This window comes from Limulus polyphemus, unplaced genomic scaffold (genome assembly GCF_000517525.1).
Source record: "Limulus polyphemus unplaced genomic scaffold, Limulus_polyphemus-2.1.2 Scaffold5540, whole genome shotgun sequence".
Classification (NCBI taxonomy): Eukaryota; Metazoa; Arthropoda; class Merostomata; order Xiphosura; family Limulidae; genus Limulus; species Limulus polyphemus.
This window is the reverse complement of record NW_013671150.1, coordinates 22,864-45,874: the sequence shown is the minus strand read 5'-3', so window position 1 is coordinate 45,874 and position 23,011 is coordinate 22,864. Positions and strand designations below refer to the sequence as shown.

At 31.3% G+C, this 23,011-nt stretch overlaps 1 protein-coding gene across 1 annotated transcript in view; it reads left to right on the top strand.

Annotated features, from left to right (window-relative positions):
• Positions 1 to 21,909, top strand: part of LOC106472706 (E3 ubiquitin-protein ligase znrf2-like) — a 40,016-nt gene extending 18,107 nt beyond the window's left edge. The window contains exons 3-5 of the mRNA XM_022401251.1: positions 15,133 to 15,228; positions 16,191 to 16,296; positions 17,596 to 21,909. Coding sequence (XP_022256959.1) covers positions 15,133 to 15,228; positions 16,191 to 16,296; positions 17,596 to 17,653 — 260 coding nt within the window. The 3' untranslated portion in view covers positions 17,654 to 21,909. The remainder of the gene's footprint in view (positions 1 to 15,132; positions 15,229 to 16,190; positions 16,297 to 17,595) is intronic.
• Positions 21,910 to 23,011: the final 1,102 nt, after the last annotated feature.

Below are 23,011 nucleotides of genomic sequence, written 5' to 3'. Positions count from 1 at the left end.
GAGGACGGGTACTTCAGCTAGTTATACACGGGGCCCGTTCCCCGATTTTACTTCACAGTGCCCAAGATCCCCAGTTGGTGTCTTGAAAAAGCAGGATAGAAAAACCATGATCGATATCATAATGAAACGCCTAAAATTCCCACGCCTATGGGCCCAAGCCCAGAATACTTTAAACCTAGCGACGTCTCTGGTATATATATACATATAGATAGAAACTCTGGCAAGAGTTATAAGTATTTATTTCTTACCTAATCTCTGAAATCAACTCACGGTTTCATTTTTTTGTTTTGCTAACGTGAAATGAGTTCTTTTAAATACACTACAGTTTCTTTTGAATATTTTCATTTAACGGATCAACTTACCTTGCAATTCCTTCTGAATGCCAGAACTTAGAACATCTGGTTCCCCAGTGGCAAGTCCTGGCTGTGGTAAGAAACACTCCTGAATCAGCACTTTAACCCAGGTGTCGGCCTCAAGATCTGAAGAAAAGGGAAAACCTCCTTTTTTAAAAACAACTAGAAATTGTTACACGTAGAGAACGACATAGGAAAATTTATATTTTCACATAATAACACGTGCAGAGTTCATTGCTCGTTAGTTTTATAGTCTCATACTAACAAAATTCGTATGAAAAGCACGACCAAGAATATGTTTAAAAGCACTTTAATGATGTAAGACCTAAAACTAGGCTTTAAATATTCACTTCATTATTAAAATCTTGAGAACAAATGTTTCTTCATCTGCAGTTTTTTAGGTAGAACATATTTTCAAGTATGTAAACAGTTTTGTCTGAACTGCAAGCGTAATAAAACGAGTTACTTAGCATCTAAACATTTACAACATACTACACTCTTGCTTTACGTAACATCTTTTGTATCGTTATGAACAACACATAACATTCAACTTTCTCATACACCAATGAAACTGCAGATACATTCAGCTCTTAATATATACTTTTAACGGCTAATCTGAGTTTACGAAAAACGTTTTTTTTCATGTGGTTTTGAAGACTAAAGATGAGATTTCATACTAATGTTGTTCCAGTGAAGTGAGACAAAATGCAACACTGTAAAAACCATACCTGAATCACACGCGAAATTCTTCGTGGTGTTATCTTTAAAGCAAATAATGAAGGCATGTTTTCGTACACTAGCTGTCAACCTTGATACACTGTTGACTGTATTTAACAAGGCTGCCTTGTGGGCACCACTATTGCGAGCTGTTTTCTCATCTGTGTATTTCTCGAGACGACACGGCCCTTTGCTCGAGGCTCGGCGTAGCACAATCCACCTTCTCTGCCACAGCTTCAACAAATTTTAATCATGAAAATATTATATGTATAATTACATTCTCTTTTCAAAAGATATTTCATGACCATCAACATGAAACTGAAATAATTATTCTCAATGAGGTAACATAGAAATGTATACTACAACCTGAAAAAAAAAGAATGACTGGATTACTTGCACATTAAGATATCTCTTAATTATAAATAATGATGATGACTTGATTATTGCCGTGTAAAAAAAAGTTTTTCAATTATCACATCACATTTATAAATCACTTTTTATAGCCAAAGTCTATTATTAGTCTTAACAAACAGATAAGATATGATTTGAAAAACACCAATAAAGTTGCATCTCATAACTAATTTACTAATATCACAAGAAAGAAGTCAATGATGGATACGTTATCAACCGTGCCCCAAAACATTCTCTATTTAAACATACATACTTCTGTGTATAAACTCAGACTTTTAAAAGAAATGAAATTATTAATAAACACCAACTCCATTTTAAAGAATTACATGAAAGAACAAACATTTGTCACAGTAAAAAGTTTGCTTTCAAAGCTTTTAGTCGTAACCACTACATTTCATCTCAATTATTCTCCCGGACCTTCAACAAGCTGCCAACAGGAAACTTGTTTAATCCTTTAATCATCTTAAACCCTATCTACATGTTTTACATTCTGGAAATATAAATAAGGTATAAAAATAAAATTTATGTTATTGAAACATTCAATTTTATGGTTAAATAAATAAAAAAGAAAAATTTCACCTTTACATTTTAAACTCAAGTCTTTAGATTATATGTACGTAATGTTTCCAAACTGGGCATTAAAACAAGAATTTACAATACTGTCTGCAGAAAGAATAGCACATTTAATTTTTTTTTCAAATAATCATATTACTAGGAACATCGTTTCTGCTAAACAATAATGTAAATTTTGTCATTTTTTGCCAAAATTCTTGACAGAATTACGATGCGTCTTGCACATGATGAAGAAATAAAAATATTACCCCCAGCTTGCGACTTCGTATTCTTGTGTAACCTTGTTTTGCAATGTCTCTTGTGTCAGTTGCCATTCTTTTCTGTAGTATTTATCGTGGGTGACGCATTTCAGTTTCTCTGAAAAATAAAATAAAATTTTTATAATTTCTAGAATATTTGCTGTTCTCATAATTTTGCCAAGAATTTAAGAAGCAGTACTTTACAAGTTAAATGTTCCAGTGAACAAGTTGATTATCTGAAAATAAAAAAGGCAATGAGATTGAAAGTTCATCCAAATATGTTTAATTAGTGAAAGCACTTAATAAAGAAGAAAATAAAATCAAAGCTCATATCACTTGAGTGTCTCAGACTAATGAATTTAATTTTTCACTAATAAGTTTGAAATATTTTGTCAACTTTTTAATGTTTTGTTTCTATGGTAACCAGCTTTCTTTTGTCAAAAAGTCTCAGAACATTTTCCATGATTTGATCTCTTTAAAATGACCACACACAGTTAATATAGAAGTTACAATATTTTTCCAGATACAATTATGTGTTTCTTTTTTCAAAAAAACAGAATGTAAAAACAATTTTGATGTAAAAAGACAACTTTAGGCTGTATAAAGGCTCTTATGCTATGACACAGTGTAAATATATTTAAAATATATATATACATATATATTACTTTTTATTTTTTACAGTAAAAGAGTGAGGACTTGATATGTATGTATCAAACCTAAAATGTTAGGCTATGGTCCAAGATGTTTAGTTCCTTTACTCTGTTGACCTGTAAATTTCTAGTTTAATATAACCAATTAAACTGTATTTACTAGTAGATAGAGTCGTACAAAAAAGTACTACAAGCTTGAAACAGGATGTGTGCATGACAAGAAATCTCTAATAATTGAATTTAAAAGAAAAATAGGTATATTACACAATATTTAACTGCTTCAATCATGTTCATACTGCATACAAACTTTTGATTCTTAACTTAAGAAACTAGAATAAAAAAAAACAAATGAGTAACAAAATATATCCTATACCAGAGCATTTTACACTTTCTCTAAAATAACTGATAAGAAAGACAGTAGTCTAATTATTATTTCATATTACCTTAATCTGCTTTAAAAAAATCACTTTCAGCAGTATCTGACCCTCTTTAACTGGACAGTATACTTTGTTGACATGCATTCAATAATAGCAATTGAAAGGCTGAATAAAGCTACTATTAGTACCTTAATTTCTTCCTTATTAACGACAGTGAGAAAAGTATGAGAAACACATTTTTCATATTTTAGAAGGGATTCTTTCATGGGCTGCCAAGTTCCTCCAATTTTGTATTTGTTTACTAATCTAAATAATTGTGTATAAACTTTAACAAATGGATTTACCCTCAAATGGTTACATTTCTATTTTGAAAGATGAACATGGTACTTCATTAAAATGGAGAACATCAGTTTCTGTAAAATCCTTTCTTGGATTACACTGAATGACGTGTTAAAAAACTTCTTAAGTGGGAATTGAAATGCTCAGTTGTTCCACCTCTCTCTCAGCTTTATGATCACAGAAACTAAATAATGTTAGGTGTTATGACTGGGATATTTTATATGACATAAAAATATTTTAAACATTGTTTGCAGAAACTAAAGATTGATTATTTTATTGTTGGTATAAAAAAAACACCTGGTTTAATATGTTCTGGTAAAATTAAGTGAAGTTATGTGTAACATACGCCCCTACTAGTTTAGTTATCTTGGTGAATATTCATCTAACATTGAAAGTATGAATTATTGTCACTTATCTGTTCTAGTCTGAAATTATACCATATGCGATGTAATGTTATAAACACTGTGACTTACTATTACATTACTAACCATAATAGAATTGGACTGTTTAAATAATACACATCGTATTAACATGCTTGAGTATGTCTCAAAACAGACATGTTTGACGTTATGCTAACAAATTTCAAAATCAAAAGAATAGGTAGTATAATGTTACATGTCTTCCATCTATAAGTGTAAGCAGTATCCCATTTTAAGACTTACTTTCATTGTCACCTGAGTAAAAAAAAATGAATAGAGACAACTTCAAACTCTGGATCAGGGAAGTGAAAAAACTCGATAGAATTCAGATACGGTTCTAGTGCCTCAATTTCAAGCTACAGTTTAGATAACTGAATGATATGTATTTGGATTAGGGGTTACGAATTTTACACTTTCTTAAATATTAAATAATCTTATTATCAGTTTGTAGTAACAAATAGTTTCTGTACACATAGTAATCATACTAATAGTAATATTATTAAAAGTAAAACATTTAATACAAATTCCTTACCTTCTTATGCCTCAGGTTTAAGGCTTACTCCTCATAAGCTCAACAGTCCTGTACCTATAACTAATCGTATTACTGCTTTCAGTAACTAACCTCAGAGTAAGGCACTTCAGAAATCCCACAATAACGCCTAAACTTAACCTTACACTAACACGTTAAAATCAACTTAATTTCTTAATAAAGTTAATTAAGACGTTAAGTTAGGCCTAGCCTCGCACTCACTTACTTTTTTTAAGTTAAAATAAAATAGAACTCTCTCTTGAAATTTCTTTCGCTGTTTGTCAGAGAACGCTATTTTTTCTTTTCTATAACAAACACACAGTTCAATTTTAAATTATACAATGAGTTACATAGTACATTTACTACCAATTATGCATATATATCGTAATTCCAAACATATTTAGGACTTACAAGGTAATCATAAACATTGACGTCAAATGGCATACTAAACTTTTTGCCCCCTAGCGTTAAAAATAGACAAAATAGTCTTTAAAATTTAATTCAAACCTTGTCGAAACGTTGTACATTTGCTGTTTTGTTAAATTTATATTAAAGTTTTTCTTCATTACCCATTCAAGCCGTCTCCAAGCATTATTAGGTTTAATAGTTTCATTCTGTGTTAACTTGGTATTTATAAGCATTTTTTATTACGAGTTACAGTTTTTACAGTAAGAAAGAATATTTTTTAACAGCTACAACTGGTCCGATCATTCTCAAGTATACAGGTTTTAATGGTAAAAAATGTTTTTTTTTGTTGTTTTTTTTGTTGTTTTTAAATCAACATTCAACAATATAACAGATCCTCTTTTCAATTTTACCTTTGGTGAGAAAGAAAATAAATCTGTAACACATAAATATAATATAAAAATGTATTTAAATCGATAGTAGTTACTTATACATGTGCATATCAATTCGCGTGAATTGACAGATTATTTATTTATAGCTGAACAGAAAAAACAGCCAAAAGTAAATATATATGATTATGTGGAATATTTTGTGCGAAAGATTTGCATAAGATTAGGAATGTCTGGTAAAATAATTATAAAATCATATAGAGATGTGCCGGAATATTTCCTAATTGTGGGATTATTTGATTTTATTAAAAAGGCTTCTCTAATTTTTCTTCGGTTAATGTCGGGGTTCATGTTTTAGTACTGTGACATTTTGTTAAAAAACTGTGGTTGTTTTTTTTTCATATGTTAATGGACTTGAGAAGGGGTTTTTGGTGTTCTTTTAACCTGATGTTCAAGTTACGCCCTGTTGCACATATGACTGAGCAATTTTTACACTTTATTTTATAAATGTTTCTAATATAATTTTCTCAACACGTGTTTAATAAATCAATCCAGGGGTAGAAATGAATCTAGGCGTTATGTTAAGGTTACATTTATGTGCTAGTCTTTTCCATGTTTTTGATAGAGGTATTCTCATATTTTATATATATGGGATAGTTCAAGTGATTAGGTTTCCTTTGTTTAGTAGAATTGCTCTTTTTGTTTGTGTGCTTGTTAAACGTGCCTTGTTTGTGTTTTTCAAATTTGTCAATAGTTTATGTAACTACTGTAAAAGGAAACTAGTTTGTGTTATTAAAGCATTGAGTTAAGTGCGTAACTTCTTCATGCTAAATTTAGGAGACTTTTTAGAGTGCCTAACTTCTGGTGGATTTCATGATTAAAAAAACAGTTTAGGTACTTTTCCGCTGTGCGTGTTTTTTCTTTGAATTTTAGTTTTGAAGCTTTGAGGAGTTTGTGTAATGTTAACATTTAAAAATTGTATCGTTTAGTTATTTTCATTTTCAACCGTGAATTGTGTGTCTTTGTGTAGGTTTATGCGTTAGAGGCTTTGTTTTCAACAGCACCTAGAAACCGTATGAAATGTAAAAAGCAACATAAATCACATTAATTCTTTTATCGCATGCAAATAGAATTTAAATACATTACAGGATTTGTTTAATGTGTTTAACGGATTGTTGAAAATTAAGAACAATTTTATAATAAAACACTAAAATTTGTGAATTTTATAATCAAAGGCATTTCAAGTAAACTGGAGAACCAAATGAGATAATAAAAAAGAGGTAGCAAGAGAAATACGCCTATGGATAGTTCATACGATCCTTTAGGACTATGGGATGAATCAATCAATATACTTTGTTCTGCACTAAGTTCACTAAAAATATAAAATATTCATACAGATGTAATGTGAAAATGCAATACAACTAAATACTAATACATTACTTAATATACATTAAGTTAGAAAAATATTTTGAAATTTGAAATTATGGAGCCTACCAGAAATAATTAGAAAAAATGCTTTTAGAGCGAATGTGTTTTTAAAGAGATAGGCTTGGCAAGTAAATAAAACTTGGAACTTACTTATTTGTGTGTCTTAAAAAAAGGAAATAGTTTCATAATTAAGTTGAGAATACCATGATCGTCGTTGGAAGATGTTTACTTTAAATAATTTGGATTTATTACAAAACTGTAGATTTGCACAGTTACTTGGTATGTACATAAAATACCATCAAAAGTTTTCAGTGGTTGTACATTAAGAAGTCTGGATAATTCTAGAAAATCTTCAATGTTGAAGAATAGCTATGAATTATATAAAAACAAAAAAAAAAAACAATTCAATGGTTACCTATTATAAAGTCTATATACCTATTATCGAAAATTTTCAATGTCTATGTATTTTTGAAAATGTTCAGTGACTATAGATTGAAAACTATGGCCATGTCCAGGGGTGAAATTCTCAAAAAAAAAAAAAAGTAGAGGTACTCAGCTTGGTGGAGTGGACCTGTTTATTGAAAAAGTAAAAAAAATATCTACCTGTAAACATAAAATTCGTCACAAATCGCTCAAATAAGTCTCTGTACTGGTACTGCTTTAAAAAATAAGTCCCGGTACTCAGTACCGTCAAAATTTCCCACCAGGCTGTGTCTTATCGACAATTTTCAAATGTAGTAAATTAAGAAGTCTAAATATGTATTTTATAGAATGTTTAATAACTATAACTTACAGATAAAAAATGGAATTTTCACGATTATCTAATTCAACTTTTACCACAAAAGAAACTATGTTAATCGGCTAGCTGACAGATTCTACGACTTTTAAATTACTGTGAATATATATATACACATAAGGATTTCCACGATCTGCTTTGCTTTTTTTAAATTAAGAATGGTTAGGCCTTGAATATTTAGCAGTATGTGCGTATATTTGTTGTCAATAAATTAATGCTGATCAACTATATATGTATGTGCATATATCAGAGGCGTCCATAGGTACTGGCACAATTCTACAAAATGAGCGGAGGAGATAAGGGTCCAGAGTCTTCGAGAGATTTAGAAAGTCAAAGGAAGGACTTAGAATGAACTGTGAAATAAGTAGGAGACCAGCGTCAAAAGATTTAGAAATATCTGCAAGGTATTTATAGTAGATGGTTTTAGTACTGGGTATAAAAACAAAACGTGGAAATTTACTGTAGTTCAGGTTTGTTAGAGATCTTTGTAAGCTTTTATTAATTATGGAAACATGATTATTTAGAGTTAAGTAAATTCTTAAACAACTGTAAAATAGCTTTGGCGTATTTGTTTATTATAAGTAAAAAAAAAGGACATTGTAAATTTAGTACTAGCTAAGCATGTTACTTTTAATGTTATTCATCACATTACATCTTCCTGTTGATTCGTTTCAGTATTTTTTGAGATAGTTGGAGGAGGAGATAATTGCACTAACCAGATTTTACCAACTACTACTCTTAATTCCTTTCGTGAGTACTTCCAACCATTCTGCAACAGTGTATTTTATGTAGTGAATCGGTCCAAGACTGAGTATTTCTGTAAACACTAAGACATGCAATGAAAAAACTGAGTAATGGTCTACATCTATTTTCTGTTGTTTTCTTATTTTACACTAATCCACAGCTCAGCTTTTTCTTCAATTTTTATAACAGATTATCTTCTTGTGGTATTTCAACTCTTATTCATCTTGACTATTAACTATAATGTAATACTAGATAAAAATAAAATTACCATTAATACACTAACAGGAAATTGCTTTTTTTTCTCCTAATTTAGTTAGTTCGATGTATACTTATACTTTATTTATACTACTCACATTGACCAATGCAATTAGTAAATAATGACCTTATTAATATAAAACATATTTTTAAACAATTCAAAAGATTTTTGAAAGTTAACTCAACAAGGTTTGAAATTTAAGAGTTTTTTTTATTATCTCTTATATGAAGTATCTAACCTTCCTGCTTCAAAAGTAAACTTTGCAGGATCACTTCCATATCTCCGTAGTGCAGTTAGTGACCAGGAAACCAGCTTGAGTCGAGGGTTCGTCACATCCCATAAGTAAACATTTTCGTGCGTCACTTGGAGTAGACATTCTCCAAAAACATCCAGTTTAGGTGTTGGCATCAGATAAACATGAAACTGTTCTAAAAGCCAAATGAATGAAAATATTGTTTTCCCTCATCTTTTCTGATAAAAAACACATCAATACATGATTTTTTTATATTAAATAAATTCCTTACATGGTTAATTTATTCTCAGGTAGCTGTTGCCTCTAACAGATCTAAGACTGATTGAAGAACACTGTCAGTACTGTACATAGGACATCACAAGGTTTTATTTTTGAATTTCATGCAAAGCTAGTCGAGGGCTATCTGCAGTAGCTATCCCTAACCTATAAGTGATAAACTAGGGGAAAGACAGCAAGTCAAAACCACCCATCTACAATTATTGGGCTACTCTTTACCAACAAAAAGTGGGATTGGTCATCTCATTATAAAGCCTCCAGGACTGACAGGGCAAGCAGTGATAGGACTCTACCTTGCAACCTGTAGATTGTGAGTCAAGCACCCTAACCACCAGTCCCAACATCACAAGATTAACAAAACTACATTTATATCAGGGTTCAAGGACAAACTTCAATTTTTTAATAAGTGGTATCAGTATTATCATCATCTTGAATTAAACAATTACTATCTGGTTAGCTCTACTCAATAATACAGAGTCGGGTTGGGGGTCTTTTTCCAAGAAAATGTGGCCCATTTCTTCCACAAATAACTTAGGTCACTTACATAAAAGACAAGTGCTTATTAAAAACATCAGATGATAGTGAACAATATCAGACGTCTTGGAATATTGGGGTAATCAACTTACCCCTCCTCCAGCTCAAACTATCATGTTTCAGTATTCTGACCACGTGTGTATCAATGGAAGCTTCCATAAAATTATTATTTTGTAAGAAATTAAACTGAGAAACACTAGGTATGATTATACTGAAACTGCAGACACCATTAAACTTTAACTTTCATTTGATTTGTCATCAAAAAAGTCCCCAGTCTTTGTCAATGATCATACACATTGCTCAGCAAAGTCACGATGCTTTTTACTTTTCACAAGACTGCTTAACACTGTTTCTTCTATTGTATGCAAGTCTACAGATTTTTTACAGAGGAAGCAAAAAGTTTTGCCTAGGTTGCTGCTATCCTTCTTCAACCACGACTCATATTATTTTTAATACACCCATTTCTCATTGAAAACACACCTTCTGGGCACAGTGGTCAATATTTGTGTCAATTAACTCAAATAAGGAATAAAAACAAGACAAATACCAGCAAACCAATACATGGGAGAGTATGCTCTGCATTTAAAGTCAATGAACGGTAACAAAGTATTCCAGTTTGCAAGACATGATTTAGACAAAGTTCAGTTTGATGATTTAAATTTCAACAAATTCAATTTTCAATGACTTACACTGACCAAGAATTATTAATACCTTGAAACGACACCAATATTTTGTTGAAATGATGACACACAGAGGCTTTATTTTCAAACAGTTCTTCGGTAAAATTTTATTTGCCATGTTGGTTTATTACATTCATAAGTGATGAATTACATGCATTTTGTAAGGTATGCTACCCAGAGTTCCTTGCACATAGCAACACAAAGATTGTTGCCCACAATATGTTGCGATATGTATCATGATACAGACCTATGTATAGTAATACAAAAATTTTGGAAATACCTAGCTGTATCAATCAATGATAAGAAAAAACAAGCATTGCAAGGAAGTAGTTTTTATATACGTCATTCATGATAATTATACATAAGCCACAATTAAATCTAAAAATACTACATCATTTTTACTTACAGAAAGATCAAATGAGGTCACCATGACTGGCACTAACAGATCAGCTTAAAAAAAACATATTAATTGATAATAATTAGTTTAACTTGCTTAGTTTTGGTTTATTTTCCCATAGAACTGGATTACGGTTTTATATACTCTTAACACAGAATCTTCTAAAAACTTTAGAAATAATTCCCATGTTTTAAAGATGAAGTTGAGCTGATTAATAAACTTGATTTATGTGAAAATCACTGACAACTATCCCTAAAATACGAAAAATACTGAAAGTGATAAATGTGAAAAAAGCAGCTTTACTAGTCAGTGCACACCAACAAAAACCAGGAACATGTTTCTGACTACTACATCTTCTCTCTGAAGTAAATTTATAACTTATAAACAGGAACTGTACTAAAGTGGGAATTACCTAAACATCAGTCTTTGTGTCTTATTCAAAAAACTAGGGATCTAAAAGGATAACAAACAATTATACTTATCATAAGATATTAATATTAGGCCTATTAGAGTCTTAAACAAAGCATTCTTTATCATGTTCCTTGGAGATTTTCAATAAAATAATTAGATGAATGTATAATAATAGTATTCCAACTACACTCTGCTCATCATATCAGTTGCTAACAACGCGTTAATCTCTATCCATACCTCATAAGACTGGCCGGTATACAATATGGTTCTTGTACAAGTTATTTGTTACAATAACAATTGGTATTGTGTGAACACCTTTTCCAAATTGGCGATACATAATTCTAATTAATTCTACTGGTCCGTCATAAGACATTAGTATTAGGCCTAATAGATTTTTAGACACTGGATTCTTTAACTAATCTCTTAGGATAACAGTTCCAGACGTAGACGCGTAATGAAAGTTCTGTTGTTTTATTCTAGTGTGTAAAAAAGAGAGCTAATTTTTTAGATTAATGTGATTTCATATTATTTAGCTTTTAGCATACGATTTTGAATCACAACTTGTAAAACGTAAGGTACATTAATCGGTCTTTAGTTTCAAACGCAGTGTAGCTGAAGTTTTAATTTATAACTTTTTGTTGTTGTTTTAAATTTATCCAATCATGATGTCCTGTCCAGTTCTGATGGTCGACGAGACGACGACTGTTTTTTTCTTTTCTTTTATAATCCTCTTTGCCTGCACGAACTCTACTAATTCAACTTTTAAACATTCAGTTCATTTTCTAATGTTATCGAGCTAAGGGTCTCACTGTCTGCTGTTCGGTGTTCATCACAAACCATCTGTCCCCGAGATCTGATTATATGCCCAGAATATGACATATTCTGTTTACTACAGTATTTCCAGCAGTTGTTTTTGCACGTTTCAGTACTTCATTAATTTTCTTACAAAGGCAAAAATATCACACAAAAAAATGGTGTGACGCGAACTAACTGCTTCATAATGCACTTAATAATTAACCTCACAGTGTAATAAAATACTAGAAATTTACTGTTTTATGAATTTCGTAAACGTGTGAGGTGCGCCATCTAATAATATGGGCAGGTTAGATGTTTAATAATACATTAGATAGACGTATGATACATTAATAAGCATTGTATTAATTGTAGCAGAGGAAATACATAATTTATAACCGAGCACGATAAAGAATGATGGAATAAATATTTATTTGAGGTGTAATTAATATTGTAATATTATTATACGCATGAGCATGCCACGCACACACTATATTAAATTTCAAATTAGGGCCGTGAAGTAGATACGTCATTGTCCATTTTTTTTAAGATAAGTGTCGCATAATTAAAATAAATGTAGCACAAACTTGTATATTATTATCAGACGACTAAGTTAAATACAGACTATCAGTTATATTAGATAAAAGAATATAGACAAGTGAAAATAGGTAAGGTTAGTCTTTTTGTTATAGTAATTAATACCTGATACTGTAAGTTGTAACTTTATTTTTTTTAAGTAATAAACATTTCCTCTTCTTACACCTACAGATTTTTATGATTAACATATTATTATTATTATAATACCGGATCGTTATTTTTTACTTAGGCCTACTTGTACATGGCGCTGAATGCACAATGTATTTTAAGCAGTTTATTGAAAAAGATGATTAAAAAAATCATCAGCGCAGTACTACAGTAATATCTAGTTGAGTTATGATACATAGTATTAAACTAAAGACAGGCATGTTTAATAATTTAACGTGTTGGAGGCTCGTGTACAGGCCCAGTGGCTATAGCTATACATCATAATATACTTGGTATTTTTGTCAATATTTGTTAAATATTAAAAAGAAGTACATTGCCGTCTGTTATGTCTAATCGTACTGGCAAAAAGCCTTGTCAATTCTTGGTGTAGTAGGTGTAATGTGTTTGACATATTATTATATACACGTTTTTTTTTTACTTCACTCAGAACTTCTTGATAATTATTTTATCAAAATAATTATTGCTGTAATTGCTGTTGCATTTGTTTTTTTAATTAGGAAGTTGGGTTTAATAGGCTGATTTCTAAACAAAGATTTCTGGTACTCCTTTTTTTTCTTCTTCTTTATTCTGAAGATAGATCTGAACTCCTTGCGATATCTGGAATCTGAATCGCTCACCAGTGTGGCTGAACCTTACTCTCAACCAAAATTACACGCAGCACAGTATTGGCTGCACATTATACAATATAAGATTGAATTTCTCAGCTTTATACAGCCATTTTGGCGAGTTCTGTCGATAGAGATGACCGAGTAAGGCTCAACAAAACTAAGTGTGATAGTTGTTTGAACATAAACGCTTCCTTTTGTTATTGGTTCTAACTTGAAACCGTGACACCCCACCATGGCCCACCCATTCCTCCAAATTTGGTCTCACCGATTCACAGAAAGGGTTTTAAAGTAAAATGATTGTGTATCTTCAAACATCCGGTTTAAATAGGTTGAGGAGAACTTGTATTGTTTGAAATTGCACTATCCATGTGACGGGATTATAGTTTTATTTACCTCGTATGAACAAATTTCACATTAACAAATATTGGAAGACTGACAGGCCCAGTCTTGTTGACAGAAACTTCCAGTACTAACAGTTATTAGCAACTGACAATTTGCCGGTAATTTTGAAGATGTGTAAACAAGGACTTCAGAATTAAATCATCTAAAATTTTACATGATTAACTGTGAATTACTCGTGAAATATTGACTTCAATATGGCAAATACGTACACTAGATATTGATGGGAATAATAAGACTGAACAGTGTATCAAAATGCATGTTCATTTTCACGTATTAATGTTTATACAGTGAAACCTGTGTGGTCTTTTGCTTGTAATTAGAAGATTATCGTTATTACCTTTTAATATATTTGTAAATAGGCTCGTATATTATAAGTTTTGCAAAATTTAAAAACAACGTAAAAGCTCTTTTCTTGAAGAAGGTTTTATTTTTGTGACGATAAAGAGACCACTTTTAAAAAGTGCATGAGCTTTTGGGATATTTTTTATGATATATTTCTAGTAATCAAAGGTGCTATCGTTCATCAAAATGACATAGGTGAAGCAACCACCTAAAATAGTTTCCTGATAACATTGTGGTGCCCCTGTAACTATAAATAATGGCAGAAATTTGACTTGGACCTTGTGTTCTGGTGATTCATGCATGCGCAGCAATCTATAAGTAAACAAAACCAAAACCTTTTTAGTTACCATTGGCTATAAAGCATATTTTGTGTGAAAAGTCTTTCAACACTTGAACTAGTTTTGTCGGTAATTTTTAAAAGAAGCTAAAGTTCGCATATTTATTTGCCCTCTAGTGACCAATTTGAATAAAAACATAGTGGTTGCAGTAATTAATTTTATGGTACGTTTTGTTTAAAAAAAATTGTGGGTATAAATATAATATATTAAATGCAACAGTGAAGACATTGTAGGTATTTTGAATCTCACTCAGGTTCAACTTAGTCTGTTAAATTTTGTCAGTGTGAAAAAATACAACTGAAATGTTTAGAAGCAGAGTTGGTAGAGGGAAAACAAGACAAGTCTGGGGGATTCTTTGGATAAAAGTCTCTTATTTATTTGTGCTGCTTTCTGAAGACAACAGGATGAAATGACACCAACTTAAGATTTAAAAGAGACATGTTAGGCTCCATTTATGGCAGTTTTTATTGTTCTACTAAGTTGATTAGATTAAGCAATGAGTTGCTGTTAACATTATTGTAATTTGGCACTTTAAGGGAGTTTAAAAGAAAAATATATGAATTCTTGAAAAATAAAGGGTGGGTTTAATTTTTTTTTCTTGTCTTTAACCATGGTGTCCAAGGACAGATTGCAGAACCAAACTGCTGTGTGGATTTACACCAGAAGAGTTATCTTTGAGCTTGTTTTTTTTTTTCTTCTCACCTTTCAGGGATTAAGTGTCCAGTGTGTTCCAGGTTTGTGATTCCTGATGATGTGGAATACCATCTGGTGATGTGCTTGACCAAGCCAAGGATTAATTATAACGGTAATTCTGACCTTACTTTTCAACTATTTTTATATCCACCAAATATTACAATAAAATAATTTCAACAATGTTACTCCTAATTATATATATATTTTATAGGAATAGCGGAGACGGTAGTTTAAACTGTAATTATTTTTAGATAGTTTGTGTTTTCTAGTCTTAGGATAAAGTAAGTATTTAATAGGAGAAAGACAGTTTTTTTCCCTTAATATATTTATTATTTTGTAGTTAATCATAGAGTTATAAAGTGCATAAAAAAAAAATATTGAAAGACATTTTAAGACTAATTGATTTAAAGCCTGTTTCGCTGAGGACATTGAATTTACCCAGCCTATTCTCCATTTTGTATTTTCTTACTATGATTATTGTCATTTACGTTAGGCCAGCTTTTCATGCATTTGTATGGGAAATAGGTGTTTTTGCAATACCCGTTTCTTATGTACTTATCGAAAGGTTTTACGAAGATCTTTGGATTTTGGTGATTAGCTTATATAATTGTGACATTAGGTTAAAAAAAAAAATATAGGTTAGGGGAAAAACGTGTTGTAGGTTCTCAAAAATGAAAGTTTTGCATAAGCCAAGTATATTCCATTAATCATAACAAAGTAATATTGATTTATACAAAACAAGCTTAAAGACCTAAAATATTTTATACAAAAATAAATAATTTGTTAGTAGAGCATAATTTGACTCTGTGTGTGCGTAATTTAATGAACTAAAGATTTTTCCACATTTATATCTGTAAATCAAGTATCTTAGTTCAATCTCTACCCCGTGTATTTGACAAAAATATACGACGGAATCTACTAAGTGGATTTCCCTTCCAACATAGTGTATCAAATTTTAAGGTTTTTTTTCCTCGGAGACTGTAACCAACACATGTGTATCAGTATTGTAATAGAGTGTAGAAGTGAAACTTTGAAAACAAGTAAAAACAAACACTTTTAATTGTTGTTTTTCAGAGGATGTGTTGTCAGAGGACAAAGGAGAATGTGTAATATGCTTGGAAGAGCTTATTCAAGGAGACACCATTGCTAGACTCCCGTGTCTTTGTATATACCATAAAGTGTAAGCTATCCATTCTTTTAGTACACATGACCTTTATCATTTTCATTGTCTAAAGATTGTTAGTCATAAGGTAAAGAATGTGGTGTGGAGTTTAACCAGTTGTATTGGCCATAAGACAGTAGTATTAGGCTTATTGTATTTTTTTTAACACCATATTCTTTATTCTGTCCCTTATGGTTTTTCCTGACCACTACTATGTTTGTTGTTTCTGATGAGCTCTTGGCAATGGGCGTGGTGGACATAGTGTGGTTAAAATACTATTTTTTGAAAAAATAAAGAATGTAGTGTTAAAAATACACTTAAAAACAAAATGTATTTAACAGTTTTAATTCAACTAGAATCTTTTTCTGTAAAAAAAAAGCTTACACTCAGTTCTTAGATCTACTTGATTGAAATTAGTTTTAAGAAATCTGTTAATCTCACAAGTATTTCTTCAGAAATAATGTCAGATGAAGAATAAACACGCAGGTAATACATAACTGTTGCTCCTGTAAAAGTAAGTTTACAAAACCCAAACAATAAAAGAGAAATATATGTGACCAATCAGAAGCTATGCTCAGTTGAGGACAAAGACATCAAATGTAGTATAATATTCTTTTGAGAGGAGAATTTTCTCTGTCCTGCATACTTTTATCTCTTACTGTAAAAGATTAAAGTGATTAAATGCAAAAGAAGTATTTAACGTTACGTTGAAGTTAGTTATTAAATGCAGTATTTCTTTTTACAAACATTATTTGTCGTACTGATGAAACTTAAAGCTGTACATTATCAGCTAGAAAAGTTTGAATAATAACAAGCATCTTGACATTTTTGTTCAACTGTGTGGACACTTCTAGTCATATAGAAATACCAAGTTGATCAGTACAATTAATTAACTGTGATTATCTTGAATATAATGTTAATTTGAAGCTACACTTACTGTTTTTTCAGTGATCAAATTAATAATTATTATATGCCTGCTTATATACAGTAGTATTATCATTTACCTACCCTACCCACCACGATTTTATTAAATGTTTCATTTCAGTTAAGTTGATTCTGTGTAATCCTTTAAGGGTTTTATTTTTGTTAAGAAATCTTAGGTACCTACCTTTGCTTTTAACATGAATAAATACAAAAGTAGACTGAATGTCTTTAAAATAAAATGTTTCTTTTTTTTCCAGCTGTATTGATGTCTCTTTTTTTCTGGCTGTATTGATGTCTCTTTTTTTTTTTCCAGCTGTATTGATGTCTTTTTTTTTTCCAGCTGTATTGATGTCTTTTTTTTTTCCAGCTGTATTGATGTCTTTTTTTTTCCAGCTGTATTGATGCCTGGTTCCAAGTGAACAGATCTTGTCCGGAACACCCAAATGACTGACAGAGAAACTTATTCTTCAAAGCACGAATCTTATGCAAAGATGGCTTAGTTCGAACTGTGTATGTACTACTAACTACTGGGGAACACTCAAAATGCAAGAACCAGTGTGAAAGATTCGTGGATGGATATCAAGCGTGTGTCTTTAAACAGTTAGTAAGATTATTGTTTCCCCATACCACTGTATTAGCTGAGTAAGTGGTACAAGAGCTCTGTTGTAATCGCAAGGTTCGTGTCTCTGATAAGTGTATATATATATATATCACTAGTTTGTCTAAATAACGTTGTGCCTTTCTGTAAAGTAGAAAAGAAAACAGTCCCACGGTTGTCTTCTTTAGGGTGTGTAATAGTTCCCGTATTTCCCCATCTTTCACAAGAAGTCTCTCTAGTTTTATATACACTCTAGTGCGGTTAACAAAACAAAAGGACTGGTTTTGTATACTATCTAGTATTTTATTCCCACTTGTACAGACCTATATAGAAAAATTAAACCGATAATTCTAATGTAACTTTTTTTTTAAAGGTTTTTGGGGACATCATTTTTAAACAACTAAAAATTATATATTCTTGTTGTAGTTCCATGCAATAGATGGTTTTATTACAAATAAAGTTAAAAAACCCACACGTGATTTGCTGGAAAAGTATTTGTTCTGTTGATGGAACTCGCCCAGTGGTGGTATTAGTATTTTTGGCCGATTATACTACCAAAATAAAACATTTTTTTTTTTACTGCAGGTCGGATTTTTTTAAGGTTTATTGTATAATGATGACCAGATTACTGCTTAATATTTTTTTAGAAAGCTTCTTTTTAGGTAATTAGAATGTTTTGTTTCGTATTCAAAGTAATTAAAATATGAAGAATTAATTTTTTTTATGTAAATAATATAAATATGCTAAAACATTTATACTTAGAATGTTTTACACTCAAACCTAAGCTAAGTGTTAATAAGGCACCTTTTTGAAACTTTTGGGCCAAATGTTGATAAATTTACTTTATGAACATTCCAATGAAAGGAGTGTTACTACAACCTTTTTTTTTTTGTTCAAGAAAATTGCCTTCTGAAACCTAAAAAACAACCATAAAAAAAACTATACATTTTTAATAGAACATTACTGTCAGTTCCCATAATTTGTTTTTTACGTGTTTATTTATGACAGCGTTTTATTAACATTCTCATGCATTGAGTATTTTGGAATAAATTACACAAATAACCCTTAATGTATAACCCTGTATGAAATCCTTGTAGCTATCATTTATAACCCATTGGACTTGCAGAGATGCTTTGTGTAAATTTTACACTTTTATCACTGTAGCTTTTGAATAGTTAAACATGTGATAATTTGTTTTTGTTCTTTTGTGTTGATAACATAAATATTTAAAACTTTAGCTGGGTATTTGTGTTGAGACTAAATCTAATACTTAAAGCTCTGGCTTGGTGTGAATACTGAATCACTAGTATTTGTAGCTATGGCTTGGTGTGAATACTGAATCACTAGTATTTGTAGCTATGGCTTGGTGTGAGTACTGAATCACTAGTATGTGTAGCTATGGCTTGGTGTGAATACTGAATCACTAGTATTGTAGATATGGCCCAAGCCTGTGACTTTGAAATGGCTAAAAGACAATAAAATATTTAAACGTTATACATTTTATCAGTATCATCAGGAGGTTCAGTTAGAATACAACTGATATTGAGGTAATAATATAGATATTGAAATGCGAGTCTAATGGGAATGATATATGTTTGATTTCTAAATTAGTCTTTCAATTATAGCAAAAATCTTCTCTGGGTGATATTGTACTACAATATGATAGATACAGTTTGTGAATATTCAAATACTCAACCCACAGGAGACAGTAACGATTGTTAAATTTTTCAAAAAGTCGCTGAGTGTTGTTGGACACGTAACGTGCTTCTTTGTTTAGGTTTAAGTCAGTAAAGAAGTAATATTGTATCACTTTTTATATTGCAATTTAATTTAAACTAAATTAGAGAGTCTGTAACCTATGTTACCGAGTCTTTCCCAACAGTGTACGAATCTCTATTCAGTGTAAGTCGAAAAGTTGCTCTAACCAATTTGATTTCTTGGAAGATGGACAGCCTTCATTTCCTTTTCTAAATACATAGATGTGCACCAGGTGTGTTACAGCAATTACAGATCTGGTGTTAACATTACTATCTTGATAATGTATAAATGAAGTTTTAGTAAAATCTGTTACCAACCTGTTCGGCCCAACTTGTTTGTCCCAGTGATAAGCCTCCTAGCTTATTAAAAACTGAACACCAACTTTAGACAGATATTATATTTGTTATTGCTGGCAGTGATTCTGATGTCCAGTCAGAAATGGTCACTAGCGTTGGATCGAAACCTCACTCATTATCAACAGTGGTTCTACTTGCCCACTCAAAAATGACCACCAACTTTGGATTAAAATCCAACATGGTGAAAGCAGTGGTTCTGCTCGCAGAGCGAAAGATGACAGTAAATATAGTTACTGCATAGACAAAAAGATACAGAAATTAAAAATGGCAAGGAACTTTGGATTTAAATTCAACTTGTTGTCTTCAGTGATTCTGTTTTCCCAGTCAAAAATGACTATTAATATTGGACAGAAGTAAAAAAAACTACTACATGTACTTGTTTTTTCAGTGTAAACATCTGAAATATTTATTTGTTTTTGGCACAAACTTCATTAGTGGTAGTGTTAAATAATTGAGTCTTGTCAGTAAAAAAAAAAAAAAAGAAGTCTTTAAATCACTGAACAAGCTAGTTAAATAGGTTCATGTTTTGTAAAAAAATGGCTTTATTAAGCAAAGCGTGAGTAATGTTATTCAGTTTAAGTTTTTGTAATTTATAACATAAAGTTTGTTGCTTTCATGTTTTTTTTATGATATGTATACTTTTATTTTTTAAGTATGGCTTTGCCTTATGCTCCAAAGCATTATGACCTTTATACCAGATTTTTTAAGCCAAACTTCGTGAGGCATACAGCTTGATATATATCCGTCAGTTAACAAATTATGTTGGTACAGACTGACTTGGATGCATGTGATTTTCAATACTATAACACTGACGACGGCTGGAAATAACGCTGTCCGTCAAATTATGAAATGAGAGTAGATAAAGTGGTTGAGGGTGTTTTGTCACAAACCTATTCACTGAAAATAAAAGGACTGGTTGTATGGAGACATTATGGTGTACCGTAAATAACTGAAACTACCACGATCCAAGAACTTTGTGGGTTCGTGCTCAACACGTAAGAACCCTGTTTCACAACATCACCAGAGTTCTTTTGTCAGAAATAAGCTCCTTCTAAAAATACAAACTTCCTGAAAATGTTCTAATTTCTGTGGTCTAATTCTTGATTTCTAGGTTGTATCAGTCCAATATGCACTTTTTAAAGTAGTTTCTGATAAACTGTGTACTAGGAATGTTGAATCTGAAAGTAAGATCCTTATTTAATATTAGGATCTGGGTTTGAGAGTAAGATCATTATGTAATATTATATATGTATATATATATATGCATATTGAATTTTCAAGTGATCTGCCTACTTTGTAATTACACAGTTTGCAATGTAGTTGATAGGTAATTGAATGTGCATTAGTTCAGTGGTTCCCAAATGCTGGTCGGTGGACCGGTGCCAATCCACAGGGAGGTTTCAGTTGATCCACAAGACAGGTGCAAAAAAAAAAGTGTCTTTTAAAACACAGCTACTGAAGTATATTGTTGTACAATATATTTTAAAAAGTTAGTATTGTAGAAAACAGTCCACGAAAGTTTGGGATCCAAACTAGCTGGTGCTAAGTTGGAAAAAAAGATTGGGAACCACTGCATCAGTTTAAGGAGCAGAACCTTTATCATTTTAAGTGTTGGTGTAAAAGTTAAAATGTCGAATTAGATTCTTAAGTCCATGTGATTGGTGTGTATATGTGTGTGTGTGTTAGTAATTAGTTACAAGAGTAGTGACACGGAAAGAAATTAGCACTTAAGGAAAATAAAACTATCACGTTTCTCTGTGCGAATACTAATTAATTTATTTATGCAAGTATTAGGGTAAGTGTGTACATAATTAAATTAGCACTCACATGGAGAAATGCTCTACAGGTCTCCTTAAGTTAACATACAATTGTTATTGAAAACAAAAGTTATATCCTGCAGGAATAGGGTAATCACACCCACATTAAACATATTGTTACTGTTATAAAAAAACATTTAGTTGAAATACTGTTATTATACATTTTCAATTCTTGAAAAAAAACCCAAGGGACTAGATTAAAAATGTAATGTTAAAAAAATATAATAGGCCTAACATAATGTTTTGGAACAACATGGGACCTGTTGGTCCGTCTTGGTTGTTCCATCTTTTTAAACTAAACTTAAACTATTAATAAATACAACTTAAAGCCAGCCCTTCTCATTCATATCAACCTTTCTCTTAAAGTCGCTTAAAATTACTACCTCCACAACATTCAAAAGCAACCCATTCCATAAGCCAACCACCTTATGACAAGTATAACTAATTGTTTTAGTTTATTATTTGCACTGAGGCAACAATAATTGTAAATACAACACATGTTTAGACTGCTAGTAAGTAAAGTTGTCAACGAACATGTAACAACATATTATGCAGTTACATATAGCAATGATTGAGCACGTTTTTTTTTGTCAGAACAAAATGGATTAGCCTTTTTTTCTTCTTCTGTAAATTCATTCCACTCCCTTTAGAAAGCAATACAAACAATGGGGTTTTTCAATTAGTAGCATCTTCAGATATTGTATATTACCACTGTCTTAAGTTGAAAATAGAGTAGCCTAAAAATGCAATGTGATTTGACTGAAAGCCACCCCATCCCAAAAGGGATCTTTGGACAAAGAATTAAATCCACTTTGTTTTATTTTATACAGTTATTAATTGTTATGTAGATCTCTCACAGCATATGTAAAAGGTTAGGTCCATGTATCTTACACTTGAGGAATTGATCTCATTTTTCATCCACAGCTGTACTATCTGTGGGGAATTTAGTGGAAAGATTGTACTGCTGCCGTTGGCCACTCTCGTTACATTACACATTCTCCTACACTGCCCAGCCACCTCAGTATGAAATGGCATCACAGTCTTTTACACTGCCCACCAACTTGCCAAATCACTGTTGTACAAGAAGTATAGATAATTATAAATACTAGTTGCCCTGTTTAGCTGTTTTCGTAAGAGCTTCTTTTCAAGTTTTATCAATATTAGAACGATCCCCATATGAGCAAACATATTTAACATGAAGATAAATCTGTGATGTAATCTGCCCTTTCTCGGGCATAGCCTAGCGGAGGTTGCAATCTGAAGGTCCATTGCTGTAAAAT